The sequence below is a fragment of the Saccopteryx leptura genome, chromosome 6 (assembly GCF_036850995.1).
Source record: "Saccopteryx leptura isolate mSacLep1 chromosome 6, mSacLep1_pri_phased_curated, whole genome shotgun sequence".
NCBI lineage: Eukaryota > Metazoa > Chordata > Mammalia > Chiroptera > Emballonuridae > Saccopteryx > Saccopteryx leptura.
The window spans coordinates 54,011,428-54,029,139 of record NC_089508.1 but is presented as its reverse complement, the minus strand read 5'-3'; the positions used below and the strand labels follow the sequence as shown (position 1 = coordinate 54,029,139).

The following is a 17,712-nucleotide window of genomic DNA, read 5'->3' as shown; positions in this document are numbered from 1 at the left end:
CACATAAGCAGCGTGGAGCGAAAGTGCAAACCCTACAGCCAGCCTGTGGGTCAGGGAGCCCGGCCAGGACACCTCGTATGGTCTGGAAGAGTCAGTCCACAGCCTCTCTCTGATCTCAGCGTCTCCATCTCTATCAAATGGGGCTGAAGGCTGGGTTAGGGCTGTTGTTTTCAATCCAAGCTCCAGGAACTGCTGACAGGGGAAGGGGCACAATTCTGGACTCAGACTCCTCTTCCCACCCCTTCCTCCCCAAGAGCCCTCTTTTATCTGCTCATCTGCTGAAGGTCCATGAAAGACTGCCCTTGAGCCAGGGGTCCCATGGTGCATTGAGAACCAGTTCCATGGTACTATGAAACGCCCTACTTCTGAGACCCTCTCTTGCTACCATGGGGTCCCCAGGAGGGTCCTGATCTGGCTGAGCCACAGTGCTGTGGTATAAGATGTGGGGGCAACCCCAAATAATTTATGCAAAAATTTGCTTTAGGAACCCAAAATGCTTTAGGTTCTATCTTACAAAAGAAGGCTTTGCACACTCAGACCCGTTATCAAGGGTACTGGGTCCTGTCAAATCAGGCTACAAACTAGTCCACTGTTTTTACCTACGGACCCTGAACAGGCTCATAGTGCCTGAATGTCTGATGCTGCCAGCTGTGGGCTCCCTGGAGTCCTGAGTCATTGTCACCGGAAATAATGACTTCGTTCTGCAGCTTTGATCATTCTACTGAGGGGGCTGGTCCTGACTGTGAAAAGTCCTTAATTTAAGGTGGGAAAATAAGGGGACCCTGCTTTCTGGTGAACAATCTAGAGTCCTGTTATACTGGACAACCCAGAGCCTCTCCCTCTATCTTCTTTGAGAGGCAAAGTAGTGGAAGCAGCCCTTCCTGCAACTTTGCTTCTTACAAGAGGTCCTGCAGGTGCAAAGTAGGTATTACATAGGTAAACTGTGGGATTTGTTGCCTGCGGTTTCTGGCTTCCATGAGGGCAGAAAACAATGGGAGGGCTGGGCTAGACTTTGGCCCTCCAAAATCTGTACCCACCCTGCCCTTCCTGTCCACCAGGTGGCTTGAGGACCTCAGGGCTGTCCTTCCTACAGGATGTTCTGAGGCTTAAACTTCTGCAGGGTCTCCTGGAGCTGTCCGCAGGGACCGCAGCTGACTTGGCTGGAGCTGGAAGTGGTAACACCATGATGGGCACTGCCATTTCCTCCTGCTTAAGGCTGACCCCAGGTGTCTGCATTGTCCCAGTGGCTGTTTCCCTTCAACATCAGAACCACAGTGGTAGCCATGGAAACCAAGGCCCTGGAGGGAATAGGAGCTGCATTCTTCTTTCTCCTTCCAGCTCACACATTGAACTGGGTGTCGGAACACTTCTTGGGTGCCGGAGCAGAGGTCAGCTGTCCACCAGAGGGCACAGGCTATTGTCCCATCAGAGGGAAAGCCAGTGGCCAGAAATCCACCACCGTCCTGCAGAGCCCTGCCCAGGCTCTGAGCCTAGGATCCTCAGGGGGTCTTCAGAAGATCTTGAAGCCTTTCAAGAGGGTCAGGGTGGGTGCCTTGCGCTTGCTCTGGGCCCGGGATGACTTCACAGTGACTAGCTTGGCCTGGGCTACGGTGGGCATCTCCTTCAGGCTGACGGTGGAAAGCGTGTTGAAGGTGCAGCTGGCCAGCCCATGACGGGCAGTGAGCGGGGCCTGATGGGACAGGGCCCTCTCCTCGGAGATGAAGAGGGGCCGAGCCAGGGAGTTCTTCTCCAGCTCCCGCCGTGCTTCCCGCACCGCCTCATGGAAGACGTGCTGCACGTGCTCAAAGTCCAGGCAGGCAGAGACCTCGAAAAACAGGCACCCAAACCTGCCCGCCAAGGCTGCACCCTCCGCCTCGGTGACCTGCCTGGTGGGGAAGCAGGGCGAGGTGGGTCAGGAGCATGCACCCAGTCAGGCAGGCCTGGGCCTCCACCCGGCTCCCACTCACCAGCTGCTCATCCCCATCTCCGTGAGGCTTAGCTTTCTCATCAGCACAGTGGGATAATAACATCTGCCTCTCAGGGTTGTTAAGACGATTAGGAAAAAATAATTTCTGTTGAGTGTCTGTCTACTACAGTATCTAAAAGAGTCAGGTTCAATAAATGGTGGTTGATGTCACCAAAGACAGAATTTAGGAACGAGTTTGAGGGTAAGGGAGAAGCTGGTGCAAAGGCCCCACTTAGGCCCTGCCCGTGGCCAGAGGAAGACAGCCATCCCCGGCCCCATTTCTCCTTGACCCCCACATTTGGTCAGGAAATGAGCCACACGCAGCCCTCGCTTGTGGAATCAGCTCTAGAAAAAGGCAGTGGTTTGGACTGAAGGGTGTGAGACCACAGCGTCTACAGCAGCGTGGAGGGCCAAGGTAACTCAGGACGCCTGCGGCTGGGAAAGCGCTCAGGCTCGTGGGGAATTTTGTCTGCCTGCTCAAAGGAGGGGCGGGGGGGGGGGGGTGCCAACATTTCATGGGAAGGAGGGGGAAAGGGAGAGAGGGAGCAGCACCTAATCCCAGCTTGGTTGTATACCGCCTCCCAGAATGGTGGGACCAAATATTTGCAAGTGGGAAGGTCCTGAAAGCTTCTGCCCTGGAAGCCATGGGAATTAAGGTGAGAGAGTCAAGAAGACTGGTTCTTGGGGAGGTCAGATGTCCAGAAAAGAGAAGGGACAGGGGGTCCTTTAGGTCTGGAGGCCAAGATTCAATGGCTGAATTCTTCTGACCCCCCACCCCCACTATGGAGCTGCCCCACCCATTCCTGAGGACAATGGCACAGCCCATGAGATGAGAGGAGACACTAGGGTGGATACTGATGGAAAAGCTTTCTGAGCCAAGGTTCATTTGGCAGGTGTAGGGGTGGGAGTGAGCTAGCTGCTCAGGGGAGTACCCAATAAACAGCGTGACTGGGACAGGAAGGGTCAGAGGAGGGGCACCTAATCCCGTCCACACCCGCGGCTGGTGTCCTGTATAAGCTCACTGCTTCCTGAGGAACCCCTTTTGAAAGACTAGTTAGTATTATTTACTTTTATAATAAACTTGAACCTGAAACTTTGTCACTGTGGGGCTTGAATAATGAATTTTCAGAAACAAGTAGCCCATGCATGCATGTGAGTGTGTATGGGCGACACAGGCACGTAACATTATCCTTTTTTTTTTTTTTTTTTTTCTATTTTTCTGAAGTGAGAAGCAGGAAGGCAGAGAGACAGACTCCCACATGCACCCGACTGAGATCCACCCGGTATGCCCACTAGGGGGCGATGCTCTGCCCATCTGGGGTGTTGCTCCTTGCAGCCAGAGCCATTCTAGCACCTGAGGTGGAGGCCATTGAGCTGTCCTTAACCCCACCCCCCTGCCCCGGGGCCAACTTGGCTCCAATGGAGCATTGGCTGCAGGAGGGGAAGAGAGAGATAGAGAGAAAGGAGAGGGGGAAGGGTGGAGAAGCAGATGGGCGCTTCTTCCGTGTGCCCTGGCCGGGAATCAAACCCAGGACTTCCACACAGGCTGGGCTGACGCTCTACCACTAAGCCAGCTAGCCACGGCCCAATAGTATCCTTTTTCTTATTTTGTTGCAGCCTGGTAAAAATTTTATCAGTGGTTTCAGAACCACTGATCTAAATCACATTTTACCTTTTCGCTGCAGGCAATCATAAGAGACACTGATGCTCAGGTCAAAGTTAGATTTACCATGTCCATCAAATCCTGATCTCCTAACCTAGGGACCTGATCAAAGAAGAAAATGGGGATAAATGAACTTGTTCTTAGGGATCTGATGCTGCTTCATTGCAGCCCATATTATTTGTTATTTGCTCCCAAACCATTTTTAGACATTCTATTTGACAAAGATTGCGATAAAAATAGCAGTCTAGTTTTTTTCCTCATAATGAAAACTGGTTTATCTCAATCCAGTCTTCTGACCCCTCTTGTAGGCTTTTGGGGCTCTGTGATTACTTCTGGCTTTAAGATCACACAACTCCCTCATTCCCTGAAATGGAATATGTCTTTCTGGGTCTGAGGCTTGCCCGCATTTAAAGGCTCCTACCATGGCCCCCCTTTCATGAGACTGCATCCCCCTTTCCCATTGTCCATCTCACCTGTTTCAAACAAAGGATCCCCTCCTTGCCATCGCCAGTCAATGCACCTTTGGGGCCCGGGAAGGCAGGAGTGACTGGCCGTGAGCCGGGAGGGACCGGTGGAAGGCTGCTGGAAGGGGCCAAACCTCGCTGGCAGACTGGCACGAATGTCAGTTTTGAAGAAGGCCAGCGGGGTTACTTATCAAGTAGAGGCATCAGAGTCTCAAATGTGTCAGGGCAAGCAGGCAACTTAAATGTGTGGAGAGGGTGGAGGTAAGCCATGGGGAGCAGTGAGGCCTGTGGTCAGCTAGAAAAAGCATGCCCTGCCTCAAAGCATTCCAATTCCAGGTCTTCTAAAATACAGCACTGGCCAAGTAAAATATGGCTGCAGCATTGATGCCTGGCCCAGGCTGTGACCTCTGAGTCAAGTCTAACCCTTTCTAAGAGAGCCTGCCCTCAGCCTAGCCAGCCGTGGAAGTGAGCATGGGGGCCATGCATAGGTGAACTGGGAGCTGGCTGCACCGGGCAGACACCTGACCCAGGAAACCAGTTAAAGCCTCTCTCCCTAGAACTGGAATTGGGCACAGAATGACTAGCCAGCTGCACCGAATGGGAACAGAAGGTCATACAGACTCGGGCAAGAAAGGGTGAGGCCGAGAGAGACCACAGATCGCCATGAGGATGGAAGAGTGGCCTCTCCTCTGACTTTCCAAGTCCAGCCCTGTGCTGACAGATGCCCTTCCCTTCCTGTCCTTGCTGCTTAGGAAACCACACCCTTACAACACCCCCCCTTTCACCTAAAGTCGAGGAGATTACTGTTCTTAGCAGCCAAATAATCCCTGGAGACGACACCCAGACTTCACAGATGAGGAAGGAGAGCACTGGAGCTGTGTGACAAGCCGCGTGCTCACCTGTACTGGGCCATGTCCAGCTTGTTGCCCAGCAGCAGAGCGGGGTAGCTGCGCTGCGTCTCCTTTGCGTGCAAAGCGAGCAGCTCCAGGTAGCTGCAGCTGCCTTCGAAGCTCTGGCGGCTGTCAACACTGTATACTACCAGGAAGGCGTGAGCCCAGTTCAAATAGCGCTCACAGTTCCTGGGGGTGTCCTGGGGCAAAGGAGGGAAGCCTTGGTCAGGGACAGAGGAGGTCAGGCTAACGGTCTTCACCTGAGCTACCCCATCTCTCCCCCCCCCCCACTCTCTGGGTCTTTGTATATTGTTCCCCCAGCAGAACTCTTGTCAAAGGGGCACTTGAGTATGGATTTGGCTTGGTGTGAAAGGAGACATTGTCTTGTGAGCCTTCCTCCCACCACCCAGCCCGAGACTTGGAGACCTTGACCTCTGGGGCACAGAGCCAACACTCTGGCATGGCCCCTACAGAGACCTGGCTATCTCTGGACACTGCTGGTTTTGGGTCAGGTTCATGGTGCCTTTTGGCTTTTGAGAATAACTGGCATCTAGCCTTGGCAAGAGGTGGTGAGAACACAGGGGAGATGTGTGCACTGGAGGAACTTGGGCCAAGGGAAACCTCTGTGCAAATGTGTGTGTGCACCAGTCCCCACGTGTGCATGAGCATCAAACCCCAGAGCAAGGATCTCAGAGCTGCTGCCGGCGGTCCTCAGGTTTCCCCAGGTCCCACCCTGTCCCTTCTCATTTAGCCCCAGAGAGGGTCACACAGAAAATTGGAGCTTATAAGAGATATATATTCCCATGTGAGCCCCCACTGTGGGGCCAAGATTTCTCAGGAGCCTGCACTGCCTCTCCGCTGTAATGGGGGTGATTGTACCAGGTCTGCTGTGTCCATGACCCTCAGGTGCACAGGCTGGTGATCCACGGTCTCCTCAGAGCTGTAGGTGTCCTCTGCAACACAGATAATCAGCAAGATTAAGAGCAGAGCAGGGCACTGAATAGATAATGGACTGGGTCTGAGTCCCAGCTTCCGCTCTGTGTTGGACCCCCATGCAGCCTTGGGGAACTAATCCAGGGCTAGCTGAGCAGGACCACTGCCAAGGCCTTGGCTCGCACCCACACGGAGGATATGAGCAGACCCTCCACCAAGGAGATTCCGCTCCCCTTGTCAGGGCTCAGAGCAACCGAGGCCACTTACAAAACATGCCATGGGGGACGGGATGTGTTCTGGGTCCACCGACCAAGCCTGCAGGACAGAGTGTGTGGCCATGAGCCCAGGTAGCAGCAGAAGCTTCAGAAGCTGCACTGCCAGCCCCTTCCTCCCAAACTCCAAGCTCCTCTACCCTCTTCCCCTTTAACCACAGGACCTGGCCCACAGGAAGTCCCCAAGGACAGTTCTCCTGCCCAAAGTGGGAGAACCCTGTTTAGAAGTCCCAAGAAAGTTTTACAAATAATCCTTGTCAAAATAATAGCAGAAGAATCTAAGGTGGAGATGTGGAACCAAATCTCCTTTCAGCTACTTTTTAGCTGTGTGACTTGGTCAAGTCATTTCAGCTCTTTGAAAAGAGCTGCTTCCAGCCCTGGCTGGTTGGCTCGGCGGTAGAGCGTCGGCCTGGCGTGCAGGAGTCCCGGGTTCGATTCCCGGCCAGGGCACACAGGAGAAGTGCCCATCTGCTTCTCCACCCCTCCCCCTCTCCTTCCTCTCTGTCTCTCTCTTCCCCTCCCGCAGCCAAGGCTCCATTGGAGCAAAGATGGCCCGGGCACTGAGGATGGCTCTGTGGCCTCTGCTTCAGGTGCTAGAATGGCTCTGGATGCAACAGAGCGATGCCCGAGAGGGGCAGAGCATCGCCCCCTGGTGGGCGTGCTGGGTGGATCCCGGTCGGGCGCATGCGGGAGTCTGTCTGACTGCCTCCCCGTTTCCAGCTTTGGAAAAATGGAAAAAAAAAGAAAAAAAAAAAGAAGAAAAGAGCTGCTTCCTCATTTTAAAATGGGTATAAGATGATAACATTGGCTAAGAGTTTTCAAGCTTCCACTCTGTGCCAGGCACTGTGCTAAATGCTTGTCCCGGCACTCTTTCACAGGGCTGTGTGGGGACTGGAGGGGTCCTGGGAGAGGGCCCTGCCCTCCACAAATGTCTGATAAAGGACAGTGGGGACCATGGTGCTTCAGAGTTTACAGGGTAGGTTCATATTACCAGGTGATTTTTTAAAACTTATTTTGAAATAATTCTAGACTCATATGGAAGTTATACAATCATACAATTCCTGTGCACCATCCCCCCAGCTGGGCCAGGGAAGCCTCTGTATAAACGTGGGTACACCTCTCTACATGTGTGCACGACCATCAAACCCCATCCTCCCATTGTTCACACCTTACCTAACCTTAACGCAATGATCAAAACCAGGAAATTGATATTAGCACTATACTGTCAAGTAAACTACCAACCTTACTTGGATTTCATGGATTTTTACTTTATTTTTTTTAGTTCTCATGACCTCAAACCTAAGAAAGCAGCAAGTAGCCAGGTGTGCAAAGAGGACCTCGCTGCCTTATTGGCCATCATGCTCCCTACCCTCAACTTTCCCTGTGCCACTGGCTCACATTCATGAGTGTACTTGGTCCTTACCTTTCCCTGGGTAGCTCCATGCCCCAAGGGACATCAAAGAAGACCCCTCTGGGAAGAACTAAGGCCCTCTCTGTCTTCCGGGTAGCAGCCACTGTGAGAAGAGAACCCCCAACCCTGGCTGAGTCAAATACTTCTCTCTGAGAGCCACTGGCAGCCAAGCGAGGCCTGGACACATTCCACGTCAACTAGCAGCCAGCAGGAATCACAGACAGCTCCCGTCCCCAGCCTGCTTTGGGGACTTGGATAAATGCCACTCTTACTCAAAGACAAAAAAAAAAAAAAATCCTAATGGAAAATATGCCCCAAATGTTTAACTATATTTGGTGCAAGAAGAGCTGCCCCTAGATGCTGACATCTCTTTCAGATTTTCCTACCCAAGTTGTCTTATGCACCCCTTTTAGGCACTTCACAGATTCTGTTCCCAGACAGGCACCATGTCCTGCCCAGTCCAAGGAAAAATATTAGCCCAATCCCGGTCCTGGTCTCCATAGTCGCTTGTAGCACAACAGCCTTTCAAGCTTGCTGTTAGCTGCACTGTGGAGAGATGACAGGGAGGTGAGGTCTAGAGAAGGAGGGAACTTGTTCACAGCCCCCCAACACTTACCCGTAAAGGAACTTACACTCAGGTTTTGTAGTCTGGGCTACATCCCCATTGGGACCTCCGAGCCCCCTGTGCTCAGTGGACCAGCCAATCTTCCAGCTCTATCTGGGCAGAAGCTCCCTCCCAGGCCATGGGAGGACATGGACCATGCCTGGGTGAGCTGGATGAAACTCAGAGACCATCTTATCCAGCTTCCGCCCCCTTTGCAAGTGAGGTGACTCTGGGGGGTTGGGGATCCTTTCCAAGTCACAGGAATATCCTTTCTTCCTGTTGCCTGGTTACTGCCCTAAGGGCATTCTGGTGTCTTTAGGCCTCAAAACTTCTAATTTTAAACAACATTATGTGGACTTTAAGGCTGAGAGAATGTTCTTTTCTCAAAGCATTTTTCTCTCATTTACAGTAATAACATTTTATTTATTTATTATTTTTTTTAGAGGGGTGGGCAGACAGACAGGAAGGGCGAGAGATGAGAAGCATCAACACGTAGTTGTGGCACTTTAGTTGTTCATCGATTGCTTCTCATATGTGCCTTGATCAGGAGCTCCAGCTGAGCCAGTGACCCCTTGCTCAAGCCAGTGACCTTGGGGTCAAGCCAGCAACCTTTGGGCTTAAGCCAGAGACCACGGGGGTCATGTCTGTGATCCCACGCTCAGGTCGGCAACCCTGCATTCAGGCCAGATGAGCCTGTGTTCCAGCCAGTGACCTCAGGGTTTCAAGCCTGGTTCCTCTACATCTCAGGTCAATGCTCTATCTACTGCACCACCACTTGGTCAGGCACAGCTTCAGTTTCTTTCTCTGTAAAATGGGGATAATAATAGAAGCTGTTCTTTTAAAAGACAATCCTAAAATTAAAATTCACAGTCATGTTTATGAGTAGTATGTTGTACCTTGCACTGTGCTCTATGCTGGAAATGGGGACAAATTATACAGGTTCCCACCCTCAAGAGGCTCCATTTGAGCCTGACCTGGGGTGGCACAATGGAAGGAGTGTCGACCTGACACACTGAGGTCACAGATTCAAAACCCTGGGCTTGCTCGGTCAAGACACATATGGGAGTTGATGCTTCCTGTTCCTCCCACTTCTCTCTCTTTCTCTCTCTAGGAATAAAAAAAGAAAAGATTTAAAAAGTAAAGAGGCTCCATTTGAGCACAAGCTCTTGGAAGACCTTTGAAAAGGGGAAAGAGTGGTTCTCCACCTCCCGAGGGCTAACTCTGCCCTTGGGTGCTCAGACCTTTCTGCAGAGAGGGAAAGGCGCTGGTCCCAGAGTGAGTCCCCACTGTTGCTGGAACCGCCATGGGATAGTGGCCAAAATGTTTGGACAGTGAAACAGAACCCCCAGGAGTGGCATTGGCCCCCCAGGGAGAATGTCTCCCCCCAGGGGAGAGTGTCTGGTCATCTCTCCAGCTCATAGGCTCTCAGGGTGGAATGACTAACCATTATGGGTCACTGCCTCCCCACAGTCTGACCGCACATTCCACTATCAGGTCAGAATTCCAAAATTACTCAATCAGGAAGCTCAAACCATCGCTGTAACAGGCTCCTCTGTAACAGGATCTTGCACAAAGGGTATGGACTGGGAGTTTGGGAGGAAGAGAGACTGGAGGTGGACTGCCAGATAAAATATAGGGTGCCCAGTTAAATGTGAACTTCAGATAGAGGGCAAATAAGTTTTAGTATACATGGGCAGTATTTGAGCTAAGCAGACTCGGTCTTTTGAGGCACCGTCCTTCAGAATCCCTGGTTTCCCTGCCCAGACTCTCCTGCTTGTGTGTCTTTCCTTCCCCTCTTCTTCCCCACCTCCCCCCTCCCCTCCTCTCTTCAGTTTGCCTACTCCATCTGACTTCAATTTCTGGCTTCTCCCAACACCTGCCCCGCCGCACACAATCGCATCCTGTGTCCCACTCCCATGGACCCTGACCTCTGCTAATCAAATGGACTCTCCTCAGATCTGCTGTGTGACCTTGGCCCAGAATCCTCAGCTTTTTGGGCCTATTTCTTCCACTGCAGCATGGAGGGGTTGTGTCAAAGCACTGGTGGTCAAACCAAACTTCGAGGAACAAACCGCTAAGGGGCTGTTGCCCAGTCACCTGCTTTGCACACCTGACTTAGCCAGGAGAGCCCTTCCAGTTTCTCTGTTCAACACACTGGGGTTCTGTTTAAGATCTCCTTGCCCAAGTGGTTTCTTACCCAAGTTGGGATCACAGTCGCCAACAAACCTCCTGGTCAGAAGAAGGGATTCTGCTACTCAAGGAAAACATTCTAAAAACCATTGGCCTAACTAGCCCTGTGGTCCCTTCTTGCTCTGACACTGGGATTCAGTACAGCAGCCTGATCTGAGGGGCCGATGGGCACCAATAGGCTAAGAGTGCCAAAAGGGATGCTCAGGTGTCACCGTGGTGTGGCGTGGGGCGTGGTGTTCTGTTGGGCCTGCAGCAGGAAGTGCTGTACTGTGCAGCTTTCCAACCTGCTCCAAAGCCCAGTCTGTGTTCCCTCAGGGGGTCCTTGGGGACCACAGACGCTTCATTCAATCCTTATGAATGAGGAAAGTAATCTAAGATGGCAATCTTCATTTTCAAAAGGCTAAGAGCTCCAGACAATTCATTTTTCTGTGTCTATTTTACGACAACAAATGTTATAAATGTGAGCTTTAGGTTCTAATAAGATTGTTTTATTTGTTTTAGGTATTGGGGTTCCATGTAAGAGGTTATTTAAGGAAAAGGTCCTGCTGCTAAAAATAACTTTCAGAAACACTGATCTGATTAATTTGAGGGGATCTCAGCCACCATAGATGGGAAGCCATTTGAGAAGGGAAGAGAAGGAAGGAGAAGCGAGTATGCATCAAATGTGTACTGACGGTCAAGCACTAGTCTAGCTCTTTTACATGTTAGCTCTTTAATCCTCACAGTAATTCTCTGAGATAGGTGTTTTGCGCCCATGTTACATATGAGGAAACAGAAGCTCAGAGAGGGTAGGTGGCTACTCAAGGTTGCACAGCCAACATGGAGCAGAGCCAGGCAAACTCAGCTCTGAGTGACGCCAGAGCATCCCTTTTCCCAATACATCATCATATGTCAATAAAACAAGACTAGTTTTCTTGTGTGGTTCTAAAACTGGTTCAGAAGCCAATTCTATTAGAGAATTTCTCAAAGGTCTTATCTAGCTTTTTTGGGGGAAAGTGCATTAAGTAACCATCTTAAAGAACAATACTTAATGAATATGGATGTTCTACTATGTTTAATTATTTTTTCAAAATAAGTCTCATCATACTTCATATTTAGAGAAAATCACACAGCTCTCTGAATTTAGCCAACCCCCAAGTTGTCTGGGGTGGGCTGTGGAGAGCATATTTCTGGTACTTAAACATTTTCCCTCCATGAACCGAGTCATTCTGGTGGATCCTTCCCTCTGCCTCCAGATGTTTGGTCCTGGTCGCACCTGGACCCTCCACAGGGTAGGTGTCTGTTGGGTGATGGTGGGGCTGAGGGTGATTCTAAGGGGACACTGCAGGAGGAATAGAGAGGAGTGGTTCCTTACCCAGATTGGGGTCATATTCACTGATAAACCTTCTGGTCAGAAACTTCACGGTCAGGGCTGCAAGAAGCAGAAAGAAACTGGCTCAATCTCCCCTGCTGTGTGTGGCTGTTGACCCCTGCAGCTTACCCCTTTCATTTTCTGGAGGCCTATCTAGTCTCTGTGACCCCTGGCTGACATCAAGCTCAAGTCTCTGGAGGAATGAGGCTGGGAGCTGAGGAGTTGGTTTGAGAGGCTCAGAAAAACCAGAAATATGGGGTCTTATGTCCCTTCAGTTACATCCTGGGATTTTTTTTTTTAATGTCAAGAAAAGCAATAAGAGGAAAGCCTAAGGGGTGTCTCTGAATGTTCGAAGGAAGGGGTCAGGACCCATGCAACCAGCTACCTTAGGGTCAGCCCCAGCCAAAGGGAGACATCCCCCACCCTAGACAAGTCACAAGGATTCTGAAATGTGGGGGCATTTATTCCAGTTTTGGCTATAAGCCAAAAAGAGAATACGATCCAAGTTGATCAGTGGGTGATCCCTGGGGGCACTATGACCCCTTGAGGGCCTGGGATTTCCAGGCGAGGTCCAGGCAAGAGCCGTGTCTCAAGTAAACACACTTAAGTCCTCAGTGCTTCACGTCTCAAGTCTTGGCTCTAGAGCCTCCACACTTATCATGGTTCCTTGAAGAATGTAAAACTAACTCTAGAATAAAGTTATCCCCAGGGGCAATGCATTAACAGAATTCTGATTTTGTTCAGAATTTAACCACATAAAGCCAAGAGCCAGCCAACTATTATACTGAACTCTTTTTTTTTTTTTTTTTTTTTTTTTTTTACAGAGACAGACAGAGAATCAGAGAGAGGGATAGACAGACAGGAACAGAGAGAGATGAGAAGCATCAATTATTAGTTTTTCATTGTAACACCTTAGTTGTTCATTGATTGCTTTCATGTGTGCCTTGACCGGGGGCCTTCAGCAGACCGAGTAACCCCTTGCTCAAGCCAGCGACCTTGGGTCCAAGCTGGTGAGCTTTGCTCAAACCAGATGAGCCTGCGCTCAAGCTGGAGACCTCGGGGTCTCGAACCTGGGTCCTCAGCATCCCAGTCCGAGGCTCTATCCACTGCGCCACCGCCTGGTCAGGCTATTATACTGAACTCTTAAAAAGTAATGTGATATTTTAAAGAAAATCCTTACATTTTTTTCCCCAGGATTCCTATCAGTGTCAGTTTGTAAAGTAATATCCAGGGAATACATATTTTTTAATTTAAATTCTTTCATTCACGTAGCCACTGGCTAAACTGTACCAGTGACAGAGCTCCAGATAATAATTTTATTTTCAAAGGGAAGAGGGCAAGTCTTTTCTGTTGGAAAATGTGATTCAGAGTCATCTCTCTCTGAGACAGAGGGATGGCTTCAAAAGTGGAGAGGCAACCCCCAGGCCCCCAGCGAGACCTAAAGAACACTCTGGGGATGGGAGCCAACAGCGAACTGAGCAGCTGCTGGCCATTCACTAATAGCTGTAACTGGAAAAAGGCCAGTGAAGGAGCCCCTCTCCCCTCCCACCTTCAGTGCTTGGGACTGTGAATGGCAGGGGGAGGGCTGGACCTTTTTCTGGGTTGGCTCCAGGTGGCTAAGAGCTGCCAAGAGTGGTAAGGGCAGAGTTCAGTGTTGATAGAAATGATCTCAATGGAAGCTCAAAATCTTGGTTTGTTAAGGATAGTTCCAGGCACCTGGGACCACAGTCCAATTTGTTTCCAGAAAAGAGAGGGGTCTGGCTTGAAACAAATACATTTGATAAGAATGCACACTTTATTCCAGAATCCTGAGGAGTTGAAGAGGAGAGTGGGGGCTGTAGCCTGGGAAATCCAATAGCCAATAACTTCTACCACCTCCCTTCAGGGGCCAGCGGCTCCTTCATCTCCAGCCTAAGCCACGGAGTAGCAAGGCTGTCACTAAGCTCACAGGGGCCTTGAGTGGAGATCAGTGCCTAAAAGGTCCCTTCCATGTCAATCACCAGAGCTGACTGCTGGCCCAGGGAAAGGTGACAGAGGGTAGGGGGCCAGAGGGAGAGACCAGCAGAGAACTGGGAGACACGAAGACAGAAGGAAGAGACAGCTGGGGTCACAGACTGAGCACAGAGACACAGTAGGAAGATACAGAAAGAGAGCCAGGCAAGGACAGATGAGAAATGGAGGAGCTCAGAACAAAGCAGAGAGAGCGCCAAGCAACAGAGAAACTGAGGCAAAGAAGAAAATCAGTGTCTTGTCAGCTCACCTGGTGCAGGAAGCGCCCAAAGCCAGCGGAAGAGTCTGCCCTCACGTCCACAGCGCCTGGATCCCTCCCTCGGCTCCCCCGACCCACCAAACCCCTTCCCTTCGGGGCACCCGCCCCACTCACCGGACTTGCCCGCTCCGCGACGCCCCAGGATCGCCAGGTTGATCTCGAGGGGTGCGCTCTGCGGTCCGCTGCCCGAGCGGGGTTTCCCGAACACCGAGGACATGGCGACGCTGCGGAGAGGGACACGGGTCCTTGCCTAACGTCCCCAAGCAGCTTGCCCGCCCGTCGGGGCCCTCGGGGGCGACTCGCGGGCTCCCCTGGCTGGCAGTGGCCGCCCGGCCCCGTCGGTGTCCGCGCCCCGGATCCCGCGCGGAGCGGGCTTGTTCCCCCGGCTCGGTCGGAGCAGTTGGGGGGAGGGACTGGTGGAACCCAGCGGGCGGGGCCGCCCGGAGCGCCGCCAAACTCCTTGTTAGGGCTGTGGGAGCACCCCGCGGGGCGCACTCACCCCGCAGACGTGGGGAAGGGTGCTTAACCGCCCGCGCACCCCACCGTGCTTGGCCCTAGGGGGCTGGGGGCGCAGTCTCTGTCGGGAGCGCCCCAGACCCAGCAGGGAAGGACAAGGACCAGAGAGCGAGCAAGACCCAGGGTAGGGCAATAGAGAGGAGTTTGAACCTCCACTCAATCTCTCCTTCCAGCAAGATAATCAATCTCTTCCTTTGTTCTACTCAGCTGCTTCCGCCTCTTCCTCTGAGAAGCCTGTTGGGTTCAACTCCAAGCCTTTCCCTTTTCTTGGTCCCAGTCAACTCAAGTTCAGCACATAGCTCCCAGGCCACATTACCCTGCCCCAGAGGAGACGCTTAGGCATCACTGCAGCACCCAGGCAGAACCCAGGCTTTCAAAGGGGGCGCATGAGACTTCCTGACTAATATTTCATGGTCAATACGGGTCCAGCTTTAAGAAACCTAACCCATCCTGGATTACTGTTTGCTACCTCACCAGTGCTAATGAGTTGCATGTGTTTGTGGCCTACTATGTAAATAGGTCATTTAAATTAGTCCTAAAACCTGGCTCTCCCTCTTGCCTATAATGATTCTGGCATTGGTAGATGAGCCTGGCAGAGGTCACCTGTCATTGCCCTTAGGACTCAGGGTAAATCTGGTCATGCTGGAGACAGGGAATCCAAACACTTAGGATCCACCACCAGCTCCTTCACTGAGTAACCTTCGGTAAGTCACCTTATTTCTTTGGGATTTTTAAAATTAATTATTTTTGAGTAAGAGACAGAGACAGGAAGGGAGAGAGATAGGAAGCATCAACTCGTAATTGTGGCACTTTAGTTGGTCATTGATTGCTTCTCATCGTGCCTTGACTTGGGGGTCTCCAGGTGAGCCAGTGATCCCTTGTTCAAGCCAGCAACCTTGGGCTTCAAGCCAGCGACTTTTGGGCTCAAGCCAATGACCACAGGATACTACACTTAAACTGGCAATCCCAGCTCAAGTTGACAACCATGCACCCAAGCTGGTGACCTCAGAGTTTTAATTCTAGGACCTCAGCATTCCAGGTTGAGGCTCTATCCACAGTACGCCACCTCTGGTCAGACTCTTTGGGATTTTTTTTTTGTCCCCATCTATAATACTAAAAAGGGAGGAAATAAACCCAAAACACCATGATATGATTTAGGTCTAACAGAGAGAGAGAAGGATGAGCCCTGGGGGCTCCAGGCCTGACTGAGACCTCTCTTTTGGAACACTCCGCAGGCTAGAGTGGGGAAGGGAATGGAAGTCTGACACCTCTCACTGCAGCACTTCTTTTTCCAGCTCCTATCTCCCCCACCCACCAGCTAATCTACCCACCAGAACAAGAAAAACCATGGAAACCCAGGTCAGCAGGAAAAGTAATTGAATTGTTGCCCCCTCTCATGGTCGCCAAGTCTTTGAGAGCTCCTCTCCTCTGCGGCCTCCACCCCCCTACTAGCCATGTACCGCTGCCTAGGCAAAGCGCTGCTGTTATCCCGTGCTGCCCCCCCCCCCCCCCATGGGCTAGGCAGACGCTGACTTGTTGGTGCTACTGGGCCCAACCCGCCCATAGCCACTGCCTTGCAGCTGCGGCTCACATAGCCTTCCCAAATGACACTACAGCAAAGCACCAGCCAACCAGGAGAGGGACCCCAACTTCTTCAAGATGGTGTGGGGCTTCTTTGATGAGGGCATAAGCATCGTGGAGGACAAGCTGGTGGAGGACGTCAAGACCCAGAAGAACGAGCAGAAGCGGAACTGGGTGCACGGCATCCGGCGATCATCAAGCCCTGCAACCATGTGCTGAGCTTGTCTTTCCCCATCCGGACAGAGGACGGCTCCTGGGAGGTCATCGAGGGCTACAGGGCCCAGCACAATCAGCACTGCATGCCCTTCAAGGGAGGTATTCGTTATAGCACTGATGTGTCAATGAAGTAAAAGCTTTGGCTTCTCTGATGACATATAAATGTGCAGGGGCTGATGTACCATTTAGAGGTGCCAAAGCTGGTGTTAAGATCAATACCAATAATGAATTAGAAAAGATCACAAGGAGGTTCACCATAAAACTGGCAAAGAAGGGCTTTATTGGTCCTGGCATTGATGCGCCTGCCCCAGACATGGGCACGGGCAAGCAGGAGATGTCTTGGATTGCTGACACCTATGCTAACATCATAGGGCACTATGATATTGATTCCCATGCCTGTGTCACTGGTAAGCCCATCAATCAGGGTAGAATCCACAGACGGCTCTCTGCTATAGGCCAGGGCATTTTCCATGGGATTGAAAATTTCATCAATGAAGCTGCTTACAAGAGCATTTTAGGAATGACACCAGGGTTTGGAGATAAAACATTTGTTGTTCAGGGATTTGGTAATGTGGGCCTGCACGCTATGAGATACTTGCATTGCGCTGGTGCTAAATGTGTTGGTGTTGGTGAATTTGATGGCAGCATATGGAATCCAGATGGTATTGACCCAAAGGAACTAGAAGACTTTAAATTGCAACACGGATCAATCCTGGGCTTCCCCAAGGCAAAGCTTTATGAAGGGAGAATGTTAGAGGTCAACTGTGACATATTGATCCCTGCTGCCACTGAGAACCACATTGGACCAAGTCCAATGCACCCAGAATCAAAGCCAAGGTCATTGCTGAAGGTGTCAATGGACCAACAACTCCAGAAGCTAAAAAGATTTTCCTGCAGAGGAACATTATGGTTATTCCAGATCTTTACTTGAATTCCAGAGGAGTGACAGGGTCTTTCTTTGAGTAGCTGAAGAACCTAAATCATGTGTGCTATGGCTGTTTGACCTTGAAATATGAAAGGAATTCTAACTATCACTTGCTCATGTCTGTTCAAGAGAGTTTGGAAAGAAAATTTAGAAAGCACAATGGAATATTCCTATTGTGCCCACAGCAGAGTTCCAAGACAGGATAGCGGGGGTATCTGAGAAAGACATCGTACACTCTGGTTTAGCTTACACCAGGGGTCTCCAAACTATGGCCCGTGGGCCACATGCGGCCCCCTGAGGCCATTTATCCGGCCCTGACTGCACTTCCAGAAGGGCCACCACTTTCATGCATCCGCACCATGTGCTCCTGGAGTACTGTATGTGGTGGCACCGCAAAGTGTGGCGTCGCTCACGTACAGTACTACTTCTGGTGACGCGGGATGCACGCGTCACAGCTCCTG

The 17,712-nt window shown here is 51.2% G+C and overlaps 1 protein-coding gene and 1 pseudogene across 5 annotated transcripts in view; one reads left to right on the top strand and one right to left on the bottom strand.

The window, feature by feature from the left end:
* Positions 1-89: 89 nt before the first annotated feature.
* Positions 90-17,712, bottom strand: part of RASL12 (RAS like family 12) — a 25,697-nt gene continuing 8,074 nt past the window's right edge. For 2 of the 5 annotated variants that reach the window (XM_066388349.1, XM_066388346.1), the window contains exons 2-6: positions 14,128-14,237; positions 11,748-11,804; positions 5,863-5,936; positions 4,993-5,183; positions 90-1,886 (exon numbers count right to left, since the gene is read on the bottom strand). In XM_066388349.1, the coding sequence (XP_066244446.1) occupies positions 1,511-1,886; positions 4,993-5,183; positions 5,863-5,936; positions 11,748-11,804; positions 14,128-14,230 (801 nt within the window). In that variant the 5' untranslated portion in view covers positions 14,231-14,237 and the 3' untranslated portion in view covers positions 90-1,510. Of the gene's footprint in view, positions 1,887-4,992; positions 5,184-5,862; positions 5,937-7,611; positions 7,720-11,747; positions 11,805-14,127; positions 14,238-14,512; positions 14,623-14,679; positions 14,707-17,712 lie in introns of those variants that run through there. The other 3 variants (XM_066388347.1, XM_066388348.1, XM_066388350.1) reach the window with 3 other exon arrangements.
* Positions 15,984-17,712, top strand: part of LOC136407825 (glutamate dehydrogenase 1, mitochondrial-like) — a 2,172-nt pseudogene continuing 443 nt past the window's right edge.